The 12048-nt window shown below is 49.2% G+C and overlaps 1 protein-coding gene across 3 annotated transcripts in view; it reads right to left on the minus strand.

Moving 5' to 3' along the window:
• ATF6B (activating transcription factor 6 beta) overlaps positions 1–12048 on the minus strand; it is a 64643-nt gene that overhangs the window by 12216 nt on the left and 40379 nt on the right. For all 3 annotated transcript variants that reach the window (XR_003941511.1, XM_030197299.1, XM_030197300.1), the window contains 8 exons: positions 11541–11622; positions 10400–10491; positions 9902–10037; positions 8759–8962; positions 4661–4857; positions 3868–4053; positions 3602–3693; positions 1315–1455 (listed from right to left, as the gene is read on the minus strand). Coding sequence is in view for 2 of the 3 variants with exons in the window: in XM_030197299.1 (XP_030053159.1) it covers positions 1315–1455; positions 3602–3693; positions 3868–4053; positions 4661–4857; positions 8759–8962; positions 9902–10037; positions 10400–10491; positions 11541–11622 (1130 nt within the window). In the remaining variant the exon portion in view is untranslated. The remainder of the gene's footprint in view (positions 1–1314; positions 1456–3601; positions 3694–3867; positions 4054–4660; positions 4858–8758; positions 8963–9901; positions 10038–10399; positions 10492–11540; positions 11623–12048) is intronic.

The raw sequence follows: 12048 nt of genomic DNA on the forward strand, positions 1-12048 counted from the left end.
CGAAAATGATAAAGGGGATGGGATGACTTCCTTATGAGGAAAGGCTAAAGCGGCTGGGGCTCTTCAGCTTGGAGAAGAGATGGCTGAGGGGACATATGATATTATTATTATTATTATTATTATTAACATTTGTATAGTGCTACCAGACGCACGCAGCGCTGAACACCTGACATAGAGAGACAGTCCCTGCTCAATAGAGCTTACAATCTAAAAATGATAGAGGCCTATACAATACAGTGTGGTAAATTTAAAACGAATCGGAGAAAATTTTTCTTCACCCAACGTGTAATTGGACTCTGGAATTCGTTGCCGGAGAGCGTGGTACGGGCGGTTAGCTTGGCGGAGTTTAAAAAGGGGTTAGATAGATTCCTAAAGGACAAGTCCATAGACCGCTATTAAATGGACTTGGAAAAATTCCGCATTTTTAGGTATAACTTGTCTGGAATGTTTTTACGTTTGGGGAGCGTGCCAGGTGCCCTTGACCTGGATTGGCCACTGTCGGTGACAGGATGCTGGGCTAGATGGACCTTTGGTCTTTCCCAGTATGGCACTACTTATGTACTTATGTACTTATGAGTTGAAAGGGTAAATGTGACTTGATTTTTTACACTTTAAAATAATACTAGGACCAGGGGACACTCCCTGAAGTTACCTTGTGACATATTTAAAACAAACAGGAGAAAATATTTTTTTCACTCAACGTATTGCTAAGCACTGGAACTCTTTTTGCTGGAGCAAAACATAAAAGCAGTTAATGTAGCTGGGTTTAAAAAAAGGTTGGGCCAAATTCGTGGCGGAAAAGTCCATAAATCATTAAGGCAGATCTGGGAAAAAGCCACTCCTTCCTTATCCCTGGGGTTGGTAGGATGAAATGTTGCTACTTTTTGAGACTCTACCAGGTACTTGTGACCTGGACTGGCCACTAATGAAAACATGATACTGGGTTAGATGGTCTAACCCAGGAGGGCAGTTCATTCTTTGGTTCCAAGTTGCACTTGACTTTTCACTACCTACAGTTTTTGAGCCCCCATCTCTGGACCGGTTTCTCCTCTGGTTGACACCTGAAAAGGGATGAGGGCGTTATCGGATCGTTCCCTACGCTTCGCTACTTTTCAAAAGCTGCATTCCTTAGGGGTTCCTAGGGAGTCACGGAAACAATTCCCGGGGAGAGAACGCATTCCTGGTCTGCCTATGACTACCATGGTCAGATTTTATCAGTCTTCTGCCTGCTATCCGGAGCTGTCTGTGCTTTTCAGATTTAATAACACGAGACACCCACATAGCTACCTGGGCGGGGGAGGGGGAATGCTGTACCTGAACCGGAGCCTCTGGCCACTGTCTCGTGGTGCCTCTTCATAAGCTCTCTCTTCTCTCTGATGCTCTTTGAACTCTAGGAGGTGTCTGCTGCTGTACAAGGTTTCTGGCTTCAGAAGCTCAGTCTTCCGGTCACTTATACTGGGAACGATGGAGGAAAAAGCATGATAGAAACCCAGCAGATCACAAATGCTGACAGACATATGGTATTTCTGAATCAATTTAATGTTGCAAACTTGGAGGTAAAATAAAACCACCCGACATGGCCGCGTTTCACCCAGTTATAAGCTGCATCAGAAGCAAAATTTACATAACAAATTATAAAATCAGTAAAAAAAAAAAAATTATAACACATATAAAAACAAATAAACTTAATTATAAACATTAACCAAATGATAATTATACTAAAAAAAACTGTAATAAAAGAGACACAGAATTATAAAATGTAAAATAATAATGTTAAGACAAATCAAGTTAAAAAACAAACATACACAATAATAACCGAGCATAAATTCAACTGGAATCATGAATGAAACATACATTAAAATCAAAGTGCAATGTATTTATAGCAACTTAAAGCAATGTGATGATTACTGAGGCAAAACTGTGATACCACAGGATAACAGAGACAGAGAGTGGAAAGGCAAGGATCTGAGGGGCAGATGCACTAAAGCTAAATGAGCCTTTAATGACTCTCCAACGAGGAAAATTTGATCCGTTGCATGCATCAAAGGGCTTTTACCGAGGAAGCCAGCAGCTAACGAAAACGGAATGGAGATGAGCAATTAGTGTGAAAACCCCATTGAAACGACATGCACTAACCTTTTCCGATTGCCTTTACGCAGGAAAAAGGCAGGAAAACTAACGACAGGTCTGGACCACTCGTTAGGACAGCTCTGTGCCAGGAAAAATCATTAAGAGAAAAAATAAACAAACTTTGAGCCAATCCCAGCGCATTAGCAGAGCTAAAAGCGCTGTGATTGGTCCAAAGGACGTCAGAAAAACATAAATAAAAAAAAATTAAAAAAAAGGGTCGGGAGGGGGCAAGGGCGCTCATCAGGAGCGTCCTGTATGGACGGCCTTGCCCCCCCCCCCGCTGCTCCCCACTTTCCGCCGCTCCCCCCACCCCGAAAAAGCAAAATTCGAGCAGCCCCTGCCCCCCGCCCTTCCTCACTACTCTCTCACCTCAGCTCCGCCTCCCGACATCCTCCGTCCTGTGCCCCGCCCCCTTTTGGGGTCGTCGCCGCCATTCCCCTCCTCCATCGGGCCCCCTCCCTCTTACCGGGCCCGTGCAGTGCCTCTCTCCTCTGTCCGAAGGCGCTGCACGGGCAAGAAGAAAGCCTGATGCCTGCCTTCGCCCAGCTTCGATGGCGCGTCTTTCTCCTGCTGGGCCCGCCCCTGTCTGACGTCGGTTACCTAAGTAGGTTACTGACGTCAGACAGGGGCGGGCCCAGCAGGAGAAAGACGCGCCATCGAAGCTGGGCGAAGGCAGGCATCAGGCTTTCTTCTTGCCCGTGCAGCGCCTTCGGACAGAGGAGAGAGGCGCTGCACGGGCCCGGTAAGAGGGAGGGGGGCCCGATGGAGGAGGGGAATGGCGGCGACGACCCCAAAAGGGGGCGGGGCACAGGACGGAGGATGTCGGGAGGCGGAGCTGAGGTGAGAGAGTAGTGAGGAAGGGAGGGGGGCAGGAGCTGCTCGAATTTTGCTTTTAGGGGTGGGGGGAGCGGCGGAAAGTGGGGAGCAGGGCTGCTTGAATTTTGCTTTTTCGGGGTGGGGGGAGCGGCGGAAAGTGGGGAGCAGCGGGGGGGGGGGGGGGGGGGGCAAGGCCGTCTGTACAGGACTCTCCTGATGAGCGCCCTTGCCCCCTCCCGACCCTTTTTTTTTCTTTTTGTTTTGATTTGGGAGCCATGTGCTTGTGATTTGACTGTGTTTTGACTGTTTGTGGCATGCGCAGAGCAGCTAACATAACGCTTGGCTGCTCTGCGCATGATTTGGGGGCCGATTAACGATGTGTATTGTGATTCTTTGATACATTGTACGTTTCTATACCGATCTGAGCATGTGTGACTTTTTTTTTTGGTGCATTCTTCGTTTTTTAAAAATCGTTAGGGCCTTTAACGATTTTGATTTTTTTACGTTTGCTTGATGCATCTACCCCTAAGAGAGAAAGAGAGGAAGGGATCTGTTTATCACGCTTTTTCCCTCCTTTCTCTCTAGCAGTGAGAGGCCAGTAGTGGGCAGAATAAGGAGAGAGCCTTGAGTTTCAGAAGCAAGTCAGTCCTCTTACCTAACTGGCCCAAAATTAAAAGCAATGAAGAGCAGCAGGACCATTAAACAGACCACCTTCCTGTTCCCTGAGCCAAACTTCAGGTCTGTGTTCTGCAGAGAGAAGAGACGGTTACACTAGAACCTGAGATATCCCATTGCACACACACACCACTATTTTATTCACTGAGGCAAACTTCAGACCACACAGCGCCTCCTCTGGCCTGCTCTTTGGGGCTCCCATAGGTATCCTTTCCTCCCCTGGGAAACAAATCAATGAGCTCTCACCTCTATCAGCACTCCCTCCAGTCTCTTCCTAAGCAAGGCGTTCTCCCTGCGCAGTTTCTCGTTCTCACACAGGGCCTCCTGCAGCCGGCTCTCCAGGCCCTGTAGGTACTCCTTCTTCCTCCGGCGGGATTGACATGCTGACTCCCGGTTTTTTATCATTCGCTGCTGTCGCTTCAGTTTCTTCTCCTGCCGAACAGACAGAGCAAGTCAGCTCGGAGGGCAGGGGAAGGGAGGAAAACACTTTCCTTTCCTACAATCCCAATCCAGACCCTCAGGGTGAAAGCACATGGCTGTGACAATCTTTATCTACTGTGGCCTGTGTGCAGTGTCTAAAGATGACACGTGGGTTCGGAGAGGGATAAGGGGTCCCGTGCCTTTGCAGCAGGGCTGTGGAGTTGGTACACCAAACCTTCAACTCCAACTCCTAATATTAGACTTAAAATTAAAAGTACTGGTAAATATAACATACGTACTAGTACTTTAGATCCAGGACAAAAATGTATAAAATGATAAATATACCATATATTGTAATGTCATAATTTTTTTATTTTGAAGCTGCAGTCAGATTTGGTACGTTTTTACCGACTCTGATTCCACAGCCCTGCTTCGGAGCAATTGTGAAGGGACCCAGGAGGCTCCCTTCCGTTCCAAAGAGTCAGGCTCAGCACTGCAGCACCTCCTAGTGGCCAAGACTGCAAAGAACAGCTTTTGTGCACATGCCGACTCAGCAGGCATTTATTTAACAGCCGTGGTGGGCTTCCCTCTCCTGCTCTGCAGCATGCACTCAACTCACATCTATTTCTTGAACGCAAGGGGCTGGTGGTCCGGGAGCCGGAACTATGCTCTTCGTCTCAGCCTTGCATATGGACCCTGCACCGGCCCTGGTAGTAGCTTTCCCTCCGCCTCCCTTTGCTGGTTGCACTTTGACAAGTCCTGGTACTGACAGAGGCACAAGCTCCGCCTGTCCCAGTACCACTGGCGGTGCTGGAACTGGAATGGAGGAAAGAAGAAAAAAATTAGGTGAGGACAGGCAGCTCACATTCGCTCGATATAAAAATCACTTTGATATGGTTTTGCTGAGTGACTATGGGGACAAAGTGCAAGATGTGTTTTTGTATCCACCCACGTCATGAATGGTCCTATGTCACCCTTTGTTGGCCCTATGATAGAACACAGCCCATTACGAACTATAGCTGCGTAATGCAAGGTTGCACGTTAGGAGACACCAACCAAGAAAGAGATCTAGGTGTCGTCGTTGATGATACGTTGAAACCTTCTATTCAGTGTGCTGTGGCGGCTAAGAAAGCAAATAGAATGTTAGGTTTTATTAGGAAAGGAATGGAAAACAAAAGTGAGGATGTTATAATGTCTTTGTATCGGTCCATGGTGCGACCGCACCTCGAATATTGTGTTCTATTCTGGTCGCCGCATCTAAAAAAAGATTTAGTGGAATTAGAAAAGGTGCAGAGAAGGGCGACGAAAATGATAAAGTGGATGGGACGACTTCCCTATGAGGAAAGGCTAAAGTGGCTGGGGCTCCTCAGCTTGGAGAAAAGACGGCTGAGGGGAGATATGATAGAGGTCTATAAAATAATGAGTGGAGTGGAATGGGTAGACGTGAATCGTTTGTTTACTCTTTCCAAAAATACTAGGACTATGAGGCATGCGATGAAGCTACAAAGTAGTAAATTTAATACAAATCGGAGAAACTTTTTCTTCACTCAACGTGTAATTAAACTCTGGAATTCGTTGCCAGAGAATGTGGTAAAGGCGGTCAGCAGCGTAAAATATATGGGAAAATTAGGTTCTTACCTTGGTAATTTTCTTTCCTTTAGTCATAGCAGATGAAGCCATTACGTATGGGTTGTGTCCATCAACCAGCAGGGGGAGATAGAGAGCACTCAACTTTTCACAGTGCCTCATGGCCAGCCAGCTCCACTGCCTCTTCAGTATTTGAAGCTTCCAAAGCAGTATGGCAAACCGCAATGGGAATAACATGAACTTTCCTCACAGCGAACGATGGCCCCTTAACAAGGGCATGAACTCAAAAGGAGGGAATGAACACATCCTCCTGGAGGGAATAAGCTCGTCCTCCTTATTGTATAACTGGAGGGGATACACGCAACCTCCTGGAGGGAATAAACTCATCCTCCAAAACATAAACTGGAGGGAATGGACTCATCCTCCTATAAGTGAACATGAATCCTGTTTTCCAACTTTCTCCCAAGGAAGGAACTTCAGGAAACAAGAACAGAACCTGAAACAGATTCACAGCATACAGACAATCATACAGGGAGAGCTCATGGCTTCATCTGCTATGACTAAAGGAAAGAAAATTACCAAGATAAGAACCTAATTTTCCCTTCCTTGTCATCAAGCAGATGAAGCCATTACGTATGGGATGTAACAAAGCAATCCCTATATAGGGTGGGAACAGGTCACACCAGGCGCTAGCACTTGTGCTCCAAAACGCGCATCCCTCCTAGCAGCCACATCCAGCCTGTAATGTCGGGCAAAAGAGAGCTTAGAAGCTCATGTTGCTGCACTGCATATCTCTTGACGAGAGAGTGCTCCAGTTTCAGCCCAAGAGGAAGAAATCGCTCTGGTAGAATGCGCCTTAAAGGCTACAGGAGGAGACCGGCCGGCAAGCAGATAAGCTGAAAAGATAGTTTCTTTGAGCCAGCGGGCAATAGTGGCTTTAGACGCTGGAGACCCTCTGCAAGGACCTGATAGCAAAACAAACTGATGATCATAGATCCTGAAAGAGATAGTAACTCGCAGATACTGCAGCAGAGTCCTGCGCACATTCAACAGGTGCAACTGCCCAAAAGATTCTGGAAGCTCCTCCTTATCAAAGGAAGGCAAGAAAATAGGCTGGTTTAGGTGAAACGCTGAAATCACCTTAGGCATGAAGGAAGGCACGGTCTGAACCGTGATCCCAGACTCTGAGAATTGCAGAAATGGGTCTCTACAGGACAGCGCCTGGAGCTCTGACACCCGTCTCGCCGAAGTAATGGCCACAACAAAAACGGCCTTTAGTGTCAAATCTTTCTCCGATGCTCGCCGAAGCGGCTCAAAAGGAGAAGCCTGCAGGGCCTTCAAAACTAGCCCCAGGTTCCAAGCTGGACAGCGTACTCGCACGGAAGGCCGGAGCCGAAGCACCCCACTAAGAAACCGTGCCACATCTGGATGAACAGCTAAAGACACGCCTTCAACTTTACCACGAAGGGAGGCCAACGCTGCCACTTGCACCCGCAGGGAATTATAGGCCAAGCCTATTTGTACACCATCCTGCAAAAAGTCCAGAATCGGCGAGACAGGAACCCGCATGGGTGTGATCGCTTTTGAAGCACACCAAGACTCAAACTGGTGCCAAATCCTGGCATAAGCCACGGAAATGGAACGCTTGCGGGCCTGCAAGAGAGTAGAATGACTGTGTTTGAATAGCCTTTGTCCCTCAATTGCGCCCTCTCAATCGCCATGCCATAAGACCAAAGCGGCAAGCGTCCTCCATGGCTACCGGGCCCTGTGACAACAGGTTCGGTACCAGAGGTAAAGGAAGGGGAGCCTCCACTAGCATCTGTCGGAGGTCCTCATACCAAGGCCTCCTGGGCCAATCCGGGGCGATGAGGACCACTTCTCCTGGGTGCAACCGAATCCGCAGGAGCATGCACCCTATCAAGGGCCACGGAGGGAACACATATAGTAGGCCCGGAGGCCAGGGCTGAGTCAAGGCATCCAACCCTGCCGAGCGAGGATCTCTCCGTCTGCTGAAGAAGCACGGGATTTTGGCATTTGAACTTGTCGCCATAAGATCCATCATGGGCTTGCCCCATTTGGCACATATCTGCAGGAATACTTCGTCTGCTAGTTCCCATTCTGCTGGATCGATCTGATGCCTGCTTAGATAATCGGCTTGCACGTTGCTCTGACCTGCAATGTGAGCTGCCGACAGAAACTGAAGATGCAGCTCGGCCCAGTGGCAAATCTGTTCGGCCTGCGCGGCCAGTGCTCTGCATTGAGTGCCGCCTTGTCGATTTATGTAGGCCACTGCTGTCGTGTTGTCCGACATCACTCTGACAGCCAATCCTTCCAGGGTCACTTGAAAGGCCAGAAGCGCCCGAAACACAGCTTTCCGCCAAAAACGCCCCGATCGCGGGCCCACCCCGGAGGAGTTAGAAAACACCCTTACCTCACCGGACCGAGTATCACAGCTCCGGTCCCATAGAAGAATCAAAGGAAAACCTCTGTTCCATTTTTTTTTTTTTTTTAAACGCTGTGAGGAAAGCAGAGGTAATAAGAACTCCGGAGGCTCAGATGAGTGGGAAAGGCGAACCAATGTGCCTGCATCCACTGAGTGGGAAAGGACAGGGAAAAACAAGCTAATATGTCCACATCCACGGGGGCAAGGGTAAGGCAGGGAAAGGGCTAACCTATGTGCCTTCAAAGTGAAGCTGCTATAGCCTCTAACACCCCGGCTAACAACTGGCAAGCCAGGAGCCACCCCCAGGCAGATTTTGATGGAGCTCGAAGAAGCTGCAGCCACCCTGCTTGGGGAGATAGAGAATACTGAAGAGGAAGTGGAGCTGGCTGGCCATGAGGCACTGTGAAAAGTTGAGTGCTCTCTATCTCCCCCTGCTGGTTGATGGACACAACCCATACGTAATGGCTTCATCTGCTTGATGACAAGGAATGTACTTTTTTGGGATCTTGCCAGGTATTTGTGACCTGGATTGGCCACTGTTGGAAACAGGGTGCTGGGCTTGATGGAACTTTTGGTTTGTCCCGGTGTGGCAATAGTTATGTACTTATGACAGCTACCAGGACCTCTATCTTTGGTTTGGTGATCCTACCCCCCCCCCCCAGGGACAGCTGTGCAGGGGGCTATTACCTGTGAGAGAGGGTTTGATAGGCAGTGGCTGAGGCTGTGGCGGCGCTGAGGCGATGCTGCTGGGTAAAGTCTGCACGAGAATAGCTTTGGTCGGGCTGGGGGCCTGCGGAGTTACTGGAGTGGAGCTCATCAGCACTGGCTTAGGCTGGATGGCTGGTTTCCGGCTCACAAGGTTGTTCACCTTCCTTTGTGATACGCTTTTACCTGTGAGAGGGGAAGGAGCAGGCAAGAAGAAATAGGGGTGGGAGAGGATGGAGATGGGTCCAGAGGACAGGGAGAGAGTGGGGGAGGAGAAGAATTTCACACCAGAAAGACATACAGAGGGAGGAAAAAAAGACAAATGGACAGAGAGAGAAATATCATAAGGTTAGACATCTGTGGTGTGTCCAATGGCGTAGCTAGCTGGGGCCACGAGGGCCTGGGCCCCCTCAAATTTCTTCTGGGCCCCTGGTTTTGCTGGGGGAGGGTCCGCAACCGCCGCCAGCTGAAGCCTTCATCCAGCACCGGTCTCTGGCGCCGCTGTGTTGCCTTCCCTGCTGTGTCTTCCCCTCACACCCGGCACGCTCCTTTTAGTGAAGACTGAGCATGCTCGATTTCACTAAAAGAAGCGTGCCGAACGTGAGGGGAAGACAGAGCAGGGAAGGCAACACGGCGGCACTGGAGACCAGTGTAGGACAAAGGCTTCAGCTGGTGGGACCCCCGCCAGCCAAGGTATTTGCAGTAGCGAGGCAGCGGCGGAGGGGGGCAATGAGGTGGCGGGTGGGTGGTGGCACACCAAAATGTGCCCCCCCCACCTCGGGCTCTGGCCCCCTCCCACCGTGAGGTCTGGCTACACCCCTGGTGTGTCACCTTCTATTGATTATAAAATGAGGGCCCTGATACTCAGTAAATCTTCCAAGAGGCCAATTTATGAGCCGAACTCTCAAAGAAGCCGAAATCCTTTGAATATTGAGCCCTGAGAGCTACAGAGGAATTTCTTTTACAGGCTGCTGAACGAATGTGGTTAAGTTACACCACTTTTAAAAAGAGCAAATATGCAGAAATGTAGAATGGACCTTTAGGCTCTTTCTAGGGATCATGACCCACAACCTGCCCTGGGAATTCCCTGCAAGAAACAATGCAGTGAGCAAGTCCACAACCAACCTGTAGCTGCCGATGCTGTTGTGCAACTCTCCGGAACAGGCACCATGTTAAACTGCACTGTGGTTAGAGGAGGCGGCAAGACATCCCCAAACAGGCAAGGAGGGTTCAGGTGTTGTTCCCGCTTCACCAATGAAACCTTCGAGAGAGGAAGAGGATGCAGGAGACTGACACAAGGAGAGACAGCACTGATAAGAGGCGAGATGAGAAAGCAGTGATGGCAGGACAGGCTACAGAAACAGGACAAGGATTGGGCAGTGACAGGAGGAGAGGGGAAAGGAGGGCAGGGAGACGAGGGCAAAGAGACGTAGCGAGGAAGAGGACACAGTGATGGAAGCGGAGACCGGAGGGATGGCACAAGAAAGATGAAGTAGTCCGCAAAGGTGAGCAAGAAAGACAGGGTGAAGAGAAAGCAGTAATGGAAAGGGAGGCTGCACAGGTGGTGATAGGGTTCAGAAATGCAAAAGTGAGAGAGCAGATAACGCCGTAGACAGAACATACCTGCTGCGGGATATCGCTGGAGGAAGAGGAGATAGAGGAGTCTGAGCAGTGAGAAGATGAGGGAGACAAGGGCTCCAACTTCACCCGGACTTCTGTGAAGGCAGAAAATGATAGGAGACAGACATTGAGCAGTTGTTTTCTGATGCTTCAATAACCACTTTTTAAGCTGGAAGCTAGCCTCCTTGTTGGAGGTTGGCAGCGTCACTGTGTTCTCGATGACAGTGTCTCGAATGGACGCTCTTCCATTAATTTGCTCTCATGCCCTGCTCATCTCAGGAAAGAAGGAATTTATCTACATTATCTGTTAAAACTCCACAAGGATTTTACCCTTTTCATGACCAGGCTGGTAAACTCCTGGGCACCGGGTCACTTGTAAAATTCAAAGCCGGATTCTCAAAGGGAAAAATGTTGACCAGAGAAAGGAAGGTGTGGGGGCTCCGATCCCCCCCCCCTCCCCCACTCCTGTAGGGCAAGTCAAGATGGACTGCTGCTGGTGGAACCCTACTACTGAACCACATTAGACAACAATTCCCAGAGGGAGGGGGAGAAAGAGTGCCTGGCAGAAGGAATCCAAATGGAGGAGGGAAGGAATGCAAAGAAAATCAATCTAAATCCACAAGAACCAAAACAGAGAAAAAGCAGAGAGCAAAAACAAAGCAGAACTAAGTGGAAGAAAAACAAATTCTCCTGGGTGCTAAAAATTGCTGGCAGGTGGCTTGGATTTCTAAATATTTTCCATCTCTTCACTGAGGATTGGACTTGCCTAATTAATTTTACTGTTTTGGGCTTAGCGTGCGTGTGCCAATTTTCCTTACCGTTAGCTGCCAGGAGTCTTTTTTTTTTTTTTTCCTTTTTTGGAATTCATAGGACAGAAATGTAATCATAATAGCAACATACCAAACCGAAGCAAATACATATGTAAAGCTGAGAATGAAAAAAAATCTACCATGCAAATCTGCAACCGCACACATCTGGAGCCCACTTGCGCACGTGCTGCCCACATCTGGAGTCGCTTGAGCATGTGCTAACCACATCTGGAACGGCTCACGCTCACACCGCACCACTGGAGTCACCCACACGTGCCAATCACATCTGGAAGCAGAGTCACATGTGCATCTGGAGGTGGAGGGATCCTTCCTACCTGGAAAGAGATCTCCGTTGACCAGGTCCCATGGGGAAGCAGGAGCTCCAGGATCCAGACTCAGATCCACACTACTGTCGAACTGCAGGAAGTTTAAAAAAAAACAGGTCAGAGGGTGAGGTCCCCAGCTTCTAAAGACAAGAGTGAGGATAAGAAAAGATGGGGTCTCTGGGGAAGGAAGTGACTGAGCAAAGATGGAAAGGGGTAAGAGTTCTAGGGGTGAACAGAGACAAGGAGGGGGCAGGGAAAGGGATATGAACAGGGAAATGGATATCCCAGGGGAGAGGATAACAGTAGCACTGAGAGAGGAAGGTTCCCTTTAGGAGAAGGGCTGCTGGTGGAAGGCAGATATTACGCAGGATGGGGGTACCAGCTGGGTCTCCTCTGATAAACAGCCAGTTCCGGTGTTATGGGTGGCAGCAAGGGCTCCATTTTTGGATGTAGCTCTGCTGACAGCCCTCAAAGCTCCAGGGGGGATTCCCAAGTCCAGTCCTGGAGTACCCCTTGC

The sequence above is a fragment of the Microcaecilia unicolor genome, chromosome 3 (assembly GCF_901765095.1).
Source record: "Microcaecilia unicolor chromosome 3, aMicUni1.1, whole genome shotgun sequence".
Taxonomy (NCBI): domain Eukaryota; kingdom Metazoa; phylum Chordata; class Amphibia; order Gymnophiona; family Siphonopidae; genus Microcaecilia; species Microcaecilia unicolor.